Source organism: Leucopleurus acutus, assembly GCF_964270905.1.
Source record: "Leucopleurus acutus genome assembly, chromosome: 2".
NCBI classification, from domain to species: domain Eukaryota; kingdom Metazoa; phylum Chordata; class Mammalia; order Artiodactyla; family Delphinidae; genus Leucopleurus; species Leucopleurus acutus.
The window spans coordinates 26576329-26592828 of record NC_139143.1 but is presented as its reverse complement, the minus strand read 5'-3'; the positions used below and the strand labels follow the sequence as shown (position 1 = coordinate 26592828).

At 41.6% G+C, this 16500-nt stretch overlaps 1 protein-coding gene across 2 annotated transcripts in view; it reads left to right on the top strand.

Moving 5' to 3' along the window:
- DRC8 (dynein regulatory complex subunit 8) overlaps positions 1-12661 on the top strand; it is a 128417-nt gene extending 115756 nt beyond the window's left edge. The window contains exons 4-7 of one of the 2 annotated variants that reach the window (XM_082833482.1): positions 5324-5403; positions 6232-6274; positions 6384-6446; positions 10970-12661. In XM_082833482.1, the coding sequence (XP_082689608.1) occupies positions 5324-5403; positions 6232-6274; positions 6384-6446; positions 10970-11059 (276 nt within the window). In that variant the 3' untranslated portion in view covers positions 11060-12661. Of the gene's footprint in view, positions 1-5323; positions 5404-6231; positions 6275-6383; positions 6451-10969 lie in introns of both variants that reach the window. The other variant, XM_082833481.1, reaches the window with a different exon arrangement.
- Positions 12662-16500: the final 3839 nt, after the last annotated feature.

Here is a 16500-nt window from a genome sequence, read left to right as displayed (position 1 = left end):
TATAAGTAGTTTTAAAAAATCATATGTGTATCGTATTTGGTGACCTGGAGCTAGATGAAATGTAGGTGCTTTATAAACCATCTTAACTACTAGTATTATCTTGCTTTCTTGAAGCATGAAATAGTTCAGTTTATTGACTGATTGTATGTCACTGGGGAGAAATAAATTTTCACTGTGTTTTATTATACCTATCAGTGAGTTCAGCATTAAAATAAATAATGCTTTAATGAGAAAAGAGATGGCCTGATGATTTCACTGTGGGAATGGAAGAAAGAACCCTGGGCTATGATCCCATCAGAACACCTGACCGACTTTGAGGACCAAGATAGGCACTTCACTTCCCTGTGCCCGAATTTCCTCAGAAGCAAAACAGATTAAGAAAATTGACTTTTACCACAGTAGAGTGAGAAACAGTATTTGCCTCATGCTTTGAGACTTAGATAAATGTTGCTTTTTAAAAAAAAATCCCACAGTATTTACATATTTATTGAGACTTCTCTGTATTGGCCACAAGGATGCAAAGAGACTATGGACTGTCTGAAGGCACTGTGCTAGCCTTGTGCAGGTGGCCCCTTTGTGTGGCAAGGAAGCAGTGTCTTCAGGTCGCCTCTATCACCATAGTTCTTTGGAGGAGGAGAAGCCAGGTGTATCAGGGCGGACACCTGCTGGCAGGCTATTAAGATGAATTCACAGGATGGTACTTGAAGGCTAAGCTGAGTATCTTCCTGCAAAGAGGTTTTATTTCCTTTGCATTCATAAATGCTACTGAGGTTACTTTCTAATTATTACCTCCTTTCAAGCTCATAAGCCTTTCTCTTAGATGAAACAGACTAGATTATAACTTACTTTGCCTCATTCATGTTTGTAGTAGCAAGATATATTTGTTTTGTTTGTTTTTGTCTTTTGAAGAGGAGGGAGGTGTTTGGTGGCTGTCCATTATTCTCCCTCTCCTATCAGTCCAAGAAGCATGTAGGGGAACAGCAAAGATGGAGACATCACTGCTGCTAATCCACATACCCTGTCCTCTAGGCAGGGATCCAGGGCTCAAGGGACAAGATATTAGCCTAGCAGTTTAATACATTCACGTCACATTCCATGTGACATTTTACAGATAGGAGGCAAGATCAAACTTCTGTAAAAAGTTAGGTCCATGTGGTGGGTCATGGAGGATGTGTCTAAAATTTTAGCACCAGAGATTGATTCTTTTAGGAGGAGGTATCATTGCATGATATAGAATCAGAAGTGTGTACACTATTGATTAAAATAATGATAATCGGGCTTCCCTGGTGGCACAGTGGTTGAGAATCTGCCTGCTAATGCAGGGGACACGGGTTCGAGCCCTGGTCTGGGAGGATCCCACATGCCGCGGAGCAACTAGGCCCGTGAGCCACAACTACTGAGCCTGCACGTCTGGAGCCTGTGCTCCGCAATAAGAGAGGCTGCGATAGTGAGAGGCCTGTGCACTGCGATGAAGAGTGTCCCCCGCTTGCCCCAACTAGAGAAAGCCCTCGCACAGAAACAAAGACCCAACACAGCAAAAACAAATAAATTAATAAACTCCTACCCCCAACATCAAAAAAAAAATAATGATAATAATAATTCAAGGCTCACAAAGAACCTTTATGTCATCTCATGTAAGGTTCACAACAATGTGCGTGTGTGTGTGTGTTTGTGTGTGTGTGTATAAAGTTTGCTAGAGCTGCTGTAACAAAGTACCACAAACAGTGGCTTAAACAACAGAAGTTTATTGTCTCACAGTTCTGGAGGTTAGAAGTACAGAATTAAGTTGTTGGCAGGGTTGGTTCCTTCCGTTGGCTATGAGAGAAGGATCTGTTCCAGGCCTTTCTCCTTGGCTTGTAGATGGCTTGTCTTCATGTTCACATGATGTTCTCCCTGTGTGCATGTCTCTGTGTCCAAATTTCTCCTTTTTATAATGATGTCAGTCATATTTGATTAGGGCCCACTGTAATGACCTCATTTTAACTTGATTGCCTCAGGGAGTACCCTCTCTCCAAATAAGTCACATTCCGAGGTACTAGGGGTTAGGACTCCAACATATGAATTTTGGGAAGATACAACTCAACCCATAACTCTACCTATCTATCTATCTATATATATATACAGTATACTATAAAGAATGGTTCAATATCTGATATATTTCTATTAAATCTTAAAGACATTTTAATATGTGGATTTAAATAATCATTGAGCCATCATTGCATAACATTTCTAGAAAGTAGTGTTTTTGTCCTGTCTTACTCATGGCCTCATAAAGTTAACTAGTTTGTCCAGAAATAATAGAAACACCAGAAATAATAGAAACACCTCTTATCCTCCCTCTACCCACTCATTTCCAGATTGCCAGGAGTGGTGTTCTACCCTACTCTTCTTGTTTCTCTTTTATGGTAGAGGAACGTACCAGGTTTTTTTAAAATGCCTTTTATTTTTTATTTATTTTTTTAAACTTAACTTATTTATTTTTACTTTTTGGCCATGCTGCACAGCTTGTAAGATCTTAGTTCCCTGACCAGGAATTGGACCCAGGCCCTCGGCAGTGAGAGCACAGAGTCCTAACCACTGGACCGCCAGGGAATTTCCTAAAATGCCTTTTAGAAAACCAGTGGAATCCAAATAAAGCATAAATAACAATGTGTCAGTATTGGTTCATTAGTTGTGACAATGAACCAAGTGTAGTTGTCCCATGGTAAGGAAAGGGTAAACAATAGAGGAAACTGGGGCGGGGTGGGGTGGGGTATATGGGAACTCTCTACTATCTTTTCAAGTTTTCTGTAAATCTAAAACTATTCAAAAGTAAATTTATTTAAAGAATATAAAACTTTTTATACTAGAAAGTAGTATATAGTATATATTATACAGTACATTAATGCTGTATTTAGAAATATCATATAATTGTATTGTTTTTATGCCATTGCTTGTACGTCTTTTAGTACAAAAGAACAGATTAGTTGTGGCCTCTAGAGGACAGTGTTGAGTCATAGAAAGATTTTCACAATCTGCCCAAGTTGAAGATGGACTTACACAGTTTTTCTTCTTCCTTTTTTTAACCCCAAGGTCCCTGTTTGTTCATTATCCCTCTTTGAAAAAAAAAAAAAAAAAAAATGTATGCCTCTTCTGCGATCCTGATTTATTGGAGATTTGCTTTAACTTATTATTTTTGTGGAGTTTTGGGTCTACACAGATCTATCAAGCCAGAATGACCTGCAACATTTTCACCCATGTTCAGAGCACCAAGGGCTTGTGCAAGTTGTGCAGGAGTGTGGCGATGGGGGGGGGAAGCATTATGAGGGACATAGTATGTGTTTGTGAATTCTCATGTGATGGAGAGAGTGCTATAGAGTTGAACTCCCTTTAGCAAAACTAAAAACAGTTTGTAGATTAATGAAGATGCTCAAAATTAAAGAAGAACTTTGATCTTTCAAGGTCAAGACTGTTTGCTCTGCAGTGGTTTGTTGGGGGTAAGGAAAGGGAAACAAACCATTGCTCTAGCTTCTGGAACAGATTTCTGGATTAATTAGAATAGAAACTCAACATTTTAATTTAAAAATTATCCCTCCAGAGGCAGTCTCATGAGATTGACCTTTTATTTTTAAGAGGCTTGCGGGGTTGGGAGTTACAGAGTGCTACTCAAGCACATTGGAGCCATATGAACCTTAATTTGCAAAAAGCTTGCCTTGGATCTAGAGGCAGCTGAAAATAATTGTTCATGTATTGGTGGGCTCAGAAGTTCTGAAACACGTCATTCTGTCATTAGATGGATGACATTTTTTGCCGATAGTGGAGTCCAAGGGCTTCACTCATATTAGGTAAGAATCTAGTATAAACATTCAAAAATAGTTGTCATTTGATGACAGTGTGTTCCGCTTAGCAGCACCTATAGATTTCTTATCTTTTGCTCAAAGAATAAATCTTTAAAAATCTCCACTGTTGAACTGGGATGTGTGAGCCTTTTAATAGAATATTTGAAAGGGAGTGGAAAATTTACATCCCCTCATAAATAGCGTGACATGAAAGTTAAAATCAATAGCGTATTGGTAGCCACACCATCGAAGTTGAACCTTGTGGGCATGAGTCTTCCTCATTCTCATCTGATGGTGCTGGGTACCAAAAATTCTTTCTTAGGTATTGTCTTCTCTTAATTAGTGGTGATATAACAATGTTCCACAGGCCATCTGGTTATTTAATAAGTATTACAAGGATTCGATAGATATTTTAGTCCTTGACACTGAGATTGGTCCCCTAACCTGGTCTCTTACCCAGTGTTCCTTATCTCAGGGAAGAACATTACTCCATCCCATTTGTGCAAGTCAGAATACTGGGAGTTGTCCTTGACTCCTCTTTTTTTCTCATCCTTGCACATAATAGATGCTGTGCCAGGTTTTATTGGTTTTACTTCTTAAATATTTCTTGAAAGCACCCACTTCTCTCTCCATGGCCACCACTCTAACCCAAGCCCTTGTCGTATCTGCTTAGACTACAGCAGAAGCTGGCTCACCTACAAACAGTGTGAGCTTTCAGACACACATCTATGAGACCTTCAGTGATTTAGGGTAGCAGTGTCTTAGGATAATAACCAAAGTCACTTTCAAGGATGATAACACACTGCACGTTCTGGTCCCTGTTTCTCTCTCCAGCCTCATCTGAAAACATTCTCCTCCTTTCTCCCTGTGCTCAAGCTTCCTGGCCTCCAGTGCATCCCACAGGGTCTTGTAATTTCATCTACCTGGGACTGTCTTCCCTGCTGTCTTTGTCTGATTGTCTTCTACCCTCCTTTATAAATCACCTCAAGTGTGATTTCTTCATGAATGCCTTTCCTGATTATTTGGCCCAGAAAAGTTTTCTTTATTCTATGCTCCTTTACTTCATTGTACTTAACATAAACTTATAATTAGACACTCAGCTTTGTTGTTTGTTGATGGATATATATCTCTGCTACCAGCATATAAATTCTGTCAGTGGAGACCATGCTCAAGTATGCTCACTATCAAATCCCCAGCACTTGACACAGTGCTTGGAAAAAAGTAGTTGTTCAATACATTTGTTGAATGAATAAGTGGCTTTTGGTTTTTTGGGTTTTTTTTTTTGTGGTATGCAGGCCTCTCACTACTGTGGCCTCTCCCGTTGCGGAGCACAGGCTCCGGACGCGCAGACTCAGCGGCCATGGCTCACGGGCCCAGCCGCTCCGCGACATGTGGGATCTTCCTGGACCGGGGCACAAACCCGCGTCCCCTGCATTGGCAGGCGGACTCTCAACCACTGCGCCACCAGGGAAGCCCTAAGTGGCTATTTTTCATTGAATGTTTAGGTGGAGGAAGAAGAACCCACTGGATACATTCGATTTGAAAAATTTCTTCCAGTGATGACTGAAGTACTACTGGAAAGAAGGTAAGAAAATAAGTGCAATTGTTAAGGTAAGGTAATGGTTGGACTTGCATTAATTTCAAAACACTTGGTTTTTTCACTTTATATGTTATACTCAATCGATATTTATCATAGGATAGCTTCCTTCTAATTTTTCTCTATACTTCTGAACTGCTGGTTGGTATGTGCTCCAAAGTATCAACCACTTCAGTATTAATCTAATAAGCAAAGTGTAATTAAAGGGCAAATAAGCTGCAAAAAGCATAAATCAACAACATTCTTATTATCTTCTGTTTTGAATTATCAATGATAAATAAGAATTAACTCTAATTATTTTTCTAGAGAAAGTGTGGCATTAGCTTACCATGGTTGGTTTACTGTAGAAATTTTGTTCCCAAATAAACAAAAATAACCAAAGTCACTTTCATGGATGGTAACGCCCTGCACGTTCTGGTCCCTGTTTCTCTCTCCAGCATCATCTGAAAACATTCTCCTCCTTTCTCCCTATGCTCCAGCCTCCTGGCCTCCAATGCATCCCACAGGGTCTTAGTGCATGTAATTTCATCTACCTGGGAGGAGATAATAATGGGAACAAGTTTTGTTCGGATTATTTTCCACAATAATGAAAAAGCTAATAGATAACATCAAACATGCCAGTGATTTTTAACTAAGTATTCCTTGTGGCTGTGGAGTACTTTCAACTTTATTATCTAGATACCCAAAAATATTTCAGTGAGGGAAGTATTATTAAATATCCTAGTATGTTAGCAGCTTTTTTTTTTAATGTGATCATTTGTTATGTAGAGACTGAGCTAAATACTGTGACATTTACTCCTTTTATTGCATAATTAGATATAGACCAATTCCAGAAGATATCCTTCATCGAGCTTTTGAGGTGTGTAAATTCCAGATTTTATATATATTTATATTTACATGAAAAATTCATCATGCAGAATTTATTCACCAAACAAAAAATATAATATCTATCTTTTCTTTTCCCCTAGGTGTTAGATCCAGCTAAACGTGGGTTTCTTTCTAAGGAAGAATTGATCAAGTATATGACTGAAGTAGGTGAGAGTGATTTATTACTTACCTTATAACTAACTTATTTAAGTGATTAATAATTTAAAAACAATTAGGCAAAAATTCTAGGGGATACTTTAAAATCAGTCATTCCAGTTAAAAGGAGTTATTTACTCTTCTTATTATTTTGGTTTTGGTGTGGTTTCCGTTTTGTAGGGGTTAAGAGAACAAAGAGTAAGTTAAGGGGAGATGGATTATTGCCTTATAGGATTTTGTAAAGTATAATGATACTTCTATAAATTGAAGTCATTCCATTCACTTAGAGTATTTCCAGAATAAAGGGTATGCCACCAGGAAAACATGAACTATCAGTCACTATAAATCAATGCTTGTTACTAGATTGAAGATTTGAGTTGGAGTCTATAAAAATTCCTTTTATAAAAACTTTTCAGTTGGTGAAGTTAGGGATAATACAGCCTCAAATAAATATGAATTCACATAAAATTTTTCAGTTTTTAATGCTAATGGTACCATATATATTTGCTTTGCACTTGAACTGTACACACATGCAGGCACACACACATATACATACATATATATGCACACCTATATATGCCAACATATTTCCTTTAGGAATTCTCTCTGCTTAAGCTGATGTGTAAATTTGTTTTCCCTGAATGTCAGTAGCCTAATGGACATTCTTTTGAAGCCATTCTCATATTGGTCACTTCCCCTCTTCCTATATAAAGTTAGAGCTCCGTCTCTGTTCAGTTCACTAATTCATAGATGAGTCCTGAATGATTCAGAGTTGCTAATCACTTGAGACAATCAGAAGTGCAGGGAATTTTGAGTCGGGAAGATTAAGACTGCATCTCCACGTGCCACTGATTGGACCATTTTTGACCTGATCCACCATTAGATGAGAATACAGGGGGTGAGAGTAAGAGTGGCATGATCGTCGTAACTGCCATCCAAAAACTCATGACCTTGTTAAAATTATCTTAGGGGCTAACTTTGATGGAAGTGTTATGTTTCAAAGCACCAACCTAGGAATTACTTTAAGGGAAATAAATCCTAGGTTATATTAGGCAATATGGATTTCGTCAAAACAGCCAAAACAGTTCAATGTCATTAGTATGACATGCCCACTGTGTAGGTGAGGGATACTAAGCACAGCGAGAGGTAATGATACTAAAATCGGCTCCCTTTCTCAAGGAAATTATAGTCTTATTGGAGGAAATAAAACCAACGTATAAAACAATTCAAACTATAAGACAGTAGAAAAATGTGAGTATCAGAAGATCAATGTGGGCTGGACCAGCCTGGAAAGCTTGGTCTGGGAAGACTTAAAGAGAAAATAGGTTTGTTGAGATGGTAGAATTACCTGGTGGGGGGGGGGTATCGAGAGCAGGGGTAAAATCTTCCGCATTGTAGCACCTCCCACGCATAGTAAGTCTCAGCAAATATTGGTTGAATTAACGAATGAGTGAGGAGATGAATGTAGAATGGGTGAAGGGGCTGATGATGGGGAGACATAGATTGATAGAAAGTATGAACAAAAACTGGGAGGTGGGAATGAGCACGATATTTCGGGAGCCTGTGAGAAGACAGGGCCCAGAGGGTCTTGTTGGCAAACGGTAGGAAATGAATCTAGGCCGATTGACTGGGATTAGATTGCAGAGGCCGGGGCTCAGGAGAATTCATCCTACGGGCAATGGAGAAGCATTGTAGGGTTCTGAGCAGGTGAATCACACAATGCAAGAGAGATTGTGGGAAGGTTAATCTGGTGTTGGTAGGTTTGTGAGATGAGCGAGAAAGAGGAGAGACTGGGGAGACCAGTTAGGAGGCTAGTTCAGCATTTTGAAGGGCTGTATCTGGCAGTGGCAATGGGAATGGAAAGAAGGGATTGATACAATAGGACTGTCTACAGAAGGCTCCACAGGTCATGATGAGTGACAGAGTGCCGGGGACAAAGATGGGAGCTGAGTCAAAAGTAACAAGGCTTTGGCCTGGACGACGGGTATTACGGTAATGCTCCTGACTGAAATAGAGCAATCAGAAACAGGCTGCAGTGGATACAGAGACAGTGCAACTTTTCACAGTGTCCACAGAATATTAATCACTTTGAGAATATGCATTCTAAATGCCCAGGATATTGTATGGTGGACATAATAAATCACATAGAATCAAGTTCCTGCAAGATAGAAGTCCACATGTGTCCAGGTATGTGTGTTGTGTCAGACAGCGTTTAGCAGCAGGGAAGATCTTGAAAAACACTTTTTGAACAAACACATATTGCTGCCTATGTGCCAGGCAATGTTCTAAGTGCTATTCAAATAATAACACTTAATTCTCATAACAAGCCTATGAGATAGGTAGTAGTATTATCATCTGCGTTTTACAGACAGGAAAACTGAGACACAGAGAGGTTAAGTGACTTGCCTGGGATCTTAAAGCTAATGAGACAGTAGAGCATTTGAACCCAGGCAGTCTGGCTCCCAAGCTTGTGCTTTTAATCCTTAAGCTATTTTCCTCCCATCTTTAATCAAATACTACGTATCTCTTTCCTTGCCTGCGGAAGCAGTGACCACCTTCCGTATTTTTTTTTTTTTTTTTTTTGCGGTACGCGGGCCTCTCACTGTTGTGGCCTCTCCCATTGCGGAGCACAGGCTCCGGACGTGCAGGCCCAGCAGCCGTGGCTCACGGGCCCAGCTGCTCCGCAGCATGTGGGATCTTCCTGGACCGGGGCACGAACCCGTGTCCCCTGCATCGGCAGGCGGACTCTTAACCACTGCGCCACCAGGGAAGCCCACCTTCCGTATTTCACTGTGAGCAAAACCTTGTTCCAAGCAGTCTAGTGTGGTTCCTGGACGTTGAGTTGGACTGCTGGCATGCAGATCCAGTTCCACCACCCACTGGCTGGGGCTGCCTGCCTGTTTTCTTTGTGTGCTGGTGTCCTCAGCTGTAAGTGGGGATAATAGTTCTTAGCTCTCATGAGGTGGTTGGGAGATTAACTTAGTTAATATCTGTGAAGCACTAATATCAGTGCCTGGCACACGGTAGTTCTCGATAAATGTTTATTGTCAGTATTCTCATAAGGACTTACATGCCCAGCAAAGTTCATTGCCAGTGGATTTAGTATTTAACAATCAGCTTATAAGAAAGATTCAGAAATTGTCTTTTGGGGCTTCCCTGGTGGCACGGTGGTTAAGAATCCACCTGCCAATGCAGGGGACACGGGTTTGAGCCCTGGTCCAGGAAGATCCCACATGCCGTGGAGCAACTAAGCCTGTGTGCCACAACTACTGAGCCTGCACTCTAGAGCCCGCGAGCCACAACTACTGAGCCTATGAGCCACAACTGCTGAAGCCTGGGCGCCTAGAGCCCGTGCTCTTCAACAAGAGAAGCCACCGCAATGAGAAGCCCACGCGCCGCCACAAAGAGTAGCCCCCGCTCTCAGCAACTAGAGAAAACCCGTGTGCAGCAGCGAAGACCCAATGCAGCTAAAAAATTAAGTAAATGAATAAACAAAATTAAAAAAAAGAGAAATTGTCTTTTTAGGCATTTTAGGCATTCTTTCTTTCCTTAGGACGTAAACATGATTTCAGAAGAACTCAAGCACATTCCCATTGTTTGGTAATACTATCATCATTGTCATAAAAATCCCCACTTGAATAATTTCTGCATTATTAACTGAATTCCACCTTAGAAAGCGTTGTTTGTAGTGGCAGGTGACAAACTCAGAAATTTACCTGCTTGGATTAAGACTCTTTAGGGGTGAGCTGGCGATTTGGATGTTTCTGTATTTTTGTTTAATATCAGCACAAAGTTCTATCTTAAATAGATGACAGTGTTTCCAGTGTTCTTCCTGAATTTGCTTTTCATCTTGGTGAAACCAATATCCAAGATGGCCTTCAGCTATTACCCGAATCCAGCTAAAGCCCACAGATTTTCTATCCAGCTTGTGGTTTCATTTGACAGCAGCACTGGGCCGAACTATAGCAAAGAGGACTGTTTTGAACTGGCTGATGAATGCATCTGTCACTGAGTGCAGCTGGATCACTAAATTGACCTACCCTGGTTAGAGAATATTCATAGACATTGTCATAGCTTAAACCTCTGTTATCTCTTCTTCAGCATCTCTGCATAGCAACCAGTTAATCCTTTCTTCATACCCTTACTAAATATAATGATTAGACTCCCTGTAAAACTATGACTTCAGGTTAATCCTTTGGCGATTTTAGTGGTTTTAATTTAAGTAAATAAACAACCTTATTTATGATGTTTTCGTGTCCTCCTGCTGTTTTGGCTGAAACGATTGATTCTATAGGTTGCTTGAGATACGATACCTGCAAGGTAAAATAACTCCAGAATTTGCCAGGGGTCCCACAGCATGCTCTTTGAACCTCTGGACTGTCACGATGTGCTGGCTTTATGGCCCCAGGGAGAGTAACTAGAGACACAATGGGGGATGGTGGGGCTCCACGGCAGTTAAGTGGGCTAGTGGAAAGAGAAAAAAAAAATCAGAGGATTGTAAATGATGAGTTTCTCTTCTTGTTCTTCCCAGGTGAGCGTTTTTCTCAGGAGGAAATGGAAGAAATGTTGTCTGCTGCAATTGATCCAGAATCGAATTCAATTCATTACAAGGACTATATAACAATGATGGTGGTAGATGAAAATTAAACACTCTACAGACTTCATTTCTAACTGAAAGATCATTTTAAGAATTGCTTGTCCTTGTTAATTTCACATTTTATTTTATAATTCCTACATATTGCTAATTAATGCCTTGTGACAACTATTTCAAGATATTTTGTTTTTTAAAGGTGATCATAACAGTGTAAAACACAAATTTATTTAGTATGTCTAGCCCTATGGAATGACAAACTGCTAATTATTTTAAAACTATTCTTAAAATATTTAACATTATCCATGGATTGTTACTAATTGTCTACAATTAAATCCAGGTTACTTTCAAATTAATTAAGCTTACAAAATGAAGAATGATTAGAATGACCCAAAGTTTTGCATGTAAAGATCTTGGGTTGGGGCAGAATGACCATAAATCGAAAATGAGTAGTAATGTGATGACAGCTTCTTTTTAAAACAGCGAACACTTCAGCAATCAGAATGTGGAAGGAAAGTCATTGAAGCGGATATTAATAATTAATTTCTTATGAGTGCCAATTATAAATCTCATTTGAGATGATAGTAACTTAGCGTAAAAATTTAAATTTTTTGATCTTGCATATTACCTGCCATTTATGGAGTAGCTAAAGGAGTTGAGATAATTGAACCTTGAGCAAAGAAGACTGATTGGAAATTGGTAATGTAAGGAAGTGGCAATTCTCTTGTGGTCTTTAGAATTCTTAACCTATTCAGAATACCTGTCATGAGAATATTGTCCTGAATACTGAGTAAGAAAATTGAGAAATGTTATGGGGTGCAGGAGGTACAGCTGTTGAATGAGCGGGATAAAGTTATCTGAGCACAAAGAATCACAATGGAAAAGCAAAGGGGAAAGTAAGATAAAGGAAAATGAATAATCTTCCATAACCTGTATCATTCTTTCATACACACACACACACACACACACAGTGATCTCTGTTTAAAGATGCTTCACCACTACATGTGCCTATATATACATATAAACATTTAATGCTGCTTGTGATTCTTCCTCCTAGGCATGCAGGGGGCTGCTACTTAAGAGACTCTATCATTGTCCATTCATTCATTCATGAAACATTTACTGAGAATTATTAGATAATGTACTAGGGGCTGGAGTTGCACAGTGAATCAGTCCCTAACTAGTCGAGATCACAGTTTAGTGAGGGAGACCTGCAAGTCAATCAGCAACCACATTTCAGACAGGGCACATGCAGGGCCTCTAGTTGCTTTCTGAGTGAAGAGGACGGTGGTAGGTTACAGAGCTTGAGGAGAATGGTAAAATTTGGAAATATCTCTTGTGGGAAATGGGAGAAAGAGTTGAGAAAGAGCCCATGTAAGAATTTCAAGAAATCCTGGAGGATTTTGTTCAGTAACTTGGGCCCACGAGCAAAAATGATGGATTGTTGTATTGATTCAGGGGTAAGGTTTGTCATCTGAGTGAGATGGAGGCAACCAAAGGTCAAGGGAGTAGAGGAATTCACAAGAAAGCAGTTGTAACAATGCTCTCTGGAGTCTGAGTAGTAGAGATACATACAGGTAGGAGTGGGCTCTCAGACCGAGAGACGGAGGCAGGGCCTCATGGCCTCCAAAGGGGCAAACAGCTGTGCAGGGGGAGCGAGAGATGATGGGCTTTCCTGCCATTCCTGAGTAATTACATGCTTTGCTTGAAATTTGACTTCACTGTGTTTTTAGACTGTTCCTTCATTCTCCTATGTTATTATTATAATTAATAATAATAGCTAACATCTGGGGACTACTCACTATGTGCCAGGCACTGATCTGAGTGCTTTTTATATATTAGCTGATTTAATCCTCCCAGCCACCCAGCGATATGGGTCACAGCTATAAGGGGTTGTATTCATCAGTTTGTGCTAGGTTATGCTGTGATACCAAACAACTCAAGAGCTCAGGGCTTACTACAGTAAGAGTTCTTTTTTGTTCACGTTTTGTGTCACCTGGCGTCGGCTGGGCCTCTGCTTCATGTGTCGTCTTCGTGCAGCTCATCTACTTCCTAAGCAGGGTGACCGTGTGTCTTGGGTTACCCAGGGTGGTCGCAGCCTACGTTTGTTGTCCCTGTGTAGTTGTTAATAGATCTCCCTCTTGGAAGTGTCCTGGTTTAAATGATTAATATGTGGTCATCCCATTTGAAAAATAGTGAATAAAAATGATGCTGAGGAATCATCATTTATAGAAGGTTTTATGAAAAGTAACCACAGAAGTGTGGTAATGGGAGGCATTTCTTCCTGCACTGGTGTCCCGAGATTATGCCGGGGTGAGAGCCAAGTGGAGGCCTGATGTGCCACTCACTCCGCCGTGCTTGTTTAGAATCACCACCCAGAGATGAACACGAGCCACATGCCCTTAGGCCAGGGCAGAGAAGTATGAGGCAGGGGGTGTGGTGACCCCCAGAGCTTTAGCAGACAGGTGGCTTATGATAGGCGACACACTGCAGCCGGAAAGGAGGGTGCCAGAGACATGAACACCCTTGAAGGTGGAGGTATACCCAGAGGCATATCATTTAGCAGCAGCGGCCTGCACCAACATGTAGCGTGAAAGCGTGTGCTGGTGCCCAGCGCATAAGCCCAGGCACGGACTTGTTCAGAGCCCACAAGGCAGCTCTGACTTGTCTTCTCTAAGCCCGTTACCCTGCGTGACCCTGGTCATACCGGAGAAATGCAGGCTGGTGAATTAGCCCCAGTCGCTTCATAAATGGTGATATCATATTCTTTTCTCGGGAAGGATGCCTCAGGATTGGGTACCCCCAGGTCTCACCTTCTAGAATTCTTTCAAAAGTTCTGACTGATGTCAAACTTCACACCCCGTCTCAAGGAAATACTATCTTTTCAGTAGTCATAAGAGTTAGCTTTATGGAATATGATTCACTTTAGCACAAATTTGTTTTTATAAGGCCATGAAAAAGTACAACAGGCTTCCCACAGAAATCTCATCTTTATCTCCTAGCTGCAGAATAAATGTAGCATATTTGCAAAAGGAACACTTTTCTTGGGGGCTTCCCTAGTGGTGCAGTGGTTGAGAGTCCACCTGCCGATGCAGGGGACACGGGTTCGTGCCCCGGTCCGGGAAGATCCCACATACCGCAGAGCGGCTGGGCCCGTGAGCCATGGCTGCTGGGCCTGCGCAAAAAGGAACACTTTTCTTTATACTCTAACAATTTTGATCCATATTTTACCTCTTTTCACTCATCTTAGCCCTCAACATCCAACTTAAATCACAATGGCATTTTCCTGGCGAGAAGAGTGCTTGGTCTCCTGTGTAGATAGTTTGCTTGTCCTTATGACTCTGGGCTTCTGCAAAGCCTGCCATACCAGGCCCTGTGGAAAGACAGGTCCGTTCTCACACGTCTGGGCTGGGGAAGCTGCATGACTCAGGGTCCGGGGTGCAGGCCTGGCTGTCTGGAGATCCTTGCACCCTGACCTAGGCTTTGCTTGTGACTCACTCTGGATCAGGTGCTTCCCTCCTGTGCATCTCTGTCTGGAAAACAAAGAGCCCAACTCTAGTTCTTCTTCCACCTTCCAAAAGCAGGGCAGATGTAGTCCCCTTTGCATGTACCAAATGTCTGAGTGTCCAACGGTAAGAGATTAAGAAGAGTGTCTGAGACGACAGGCTGGTTGGGATTTTCACTGGCAGGATTATTTTCTGTGGAATGAGGTGCATTTAGGGCTTTCTCTCCTTCCTTCCTGCTTTCCTTTCTTTCCCTTTTCTAACTGCTTCCAGTTAAGAAAGTACCTTGTTTATATAGCCAGTTCCCTATAGAAGATCCATGTCACTACATTGCCCCTTCTGGGCAGGTTAAGTAAGCAGAGATCCTCATGGTAACATGTGCCCTGCCTGTGCCAGGCGTGGCTGTCTCTGAGGCCTGCACCTAGTGAAAGTGTAGGTTACTTATCACCTGCTTAGATGCACCTGGGAGGGGGTGCTTGTTAGAAATTCAGACTCCTGGGTCCCATTCCAGACCCCTAGAACAGACTCTCTGGAGGTGGGACCCAGGAACCCACAGTTTCACAGATATTCCCAGGGGAGCCTTACGCATGCTACAGTGTAAGAACCACTGTCTGGGGCAGTGTTACATTGTGAAAGTGTGGGATTTGGAACTGGGCTCTGCCACTTGGTGCGTAGGTGATTGGTGCACATGTTTAATATTGCTGGGTCTCTGCGTCTTATTCGTAAAGTGGAAAGAACACCTACCTTACAGGGCTGGTGTGTAAATGAGATAATGAAAGTGAAAATTCTTTAAAGATTAAAGTGTGACAGAAATGATTATTTACAGGAAAAACAGCAAGGGAGGGAGAGAGGAAGGGAAGGAGCAAAAGGAGAAAGGGCGTGGGAAGGAAGGGAGAGACAGACAGGTAGGCCAACCTGCTGCCTGGGTATAGAGAGTCAGGAGTGTGGGACTGTAGGTAGATAATAATATGATCTGTGGGGTGAAGGTGATGAGACACCTGAGGTACTGGTGGAGATACCAGGAGATTCGCTGTCGTGGTGTTATTAGTTATAAGCGGTCACGTTTCTTTCTAGAATATGCAATTAGGAGATTTTTAGGAGATGGTTTGTCGTTTTTTTTAATTGTAGTAAAAACCAGCTGGCGTAAAATTTACCATCTCAGCCATACTTAAGTGCACAGTTCAGTAGCGTTAATAAGTATATTCACATTGTTGTAAAATAGATCTCCAGAACTTTCTCACCTTACCAATCTGAAATACTATACCCATCAACCAGCTCCCCTTTCTCCCTGCCCCCAGCTCCTGGCAACACCATTCTACTTTGTTTCTATGAGTTGGACTACTCTGGGTATCTCATATAAGTGGAATCATGCAGTATTTGTCCTTCTGTGACTGGCCTATTTCACTTAGCTTAATGTCCTCAGGGTTCAACCATGATGTAGCATGTGACAGAGTTTCCTTCCTTTTTTTTTTTTGGCGGTACACGGGCCTCTCAGTGTTGTGGCCTCTCCCGTTGCAGAGCACAGGCTCCAGACGCGCAGGCCCAGCGGCCATGGCTCACGGGCCCAGCCGCTCCGCGGCATGTGGGATCTTCCCGGACCGGGGCACGAACCCGCATCCCCTGCATCTGCAAGCAGACTCTCAACCACTGTGCCACCAGGGAAACCCCTCCTTCCTTTTAAAAGCTGAATAATATTCCCTTATTACCACATTTTGTTTATGCATTCATCCATTGGTGGACACTTGAGTTGCTTTCACCTCTTGCCTATTGTGAATAATACTGCTGTGAATATGAGTGTGCAGGTATCTTTTTGAGACCCTACTTTCAATTCTTTTGGATATATATCGGTAAGTGAGATTGCTGGATCTTTCTTCTTTAAAAACCAAAAAAAATTGCTATCAGTCATAGTGCTTTTAGAGCAACATGAATTATTCATCTCACCCCCTGGAGAAAATGCTCTTATTCATT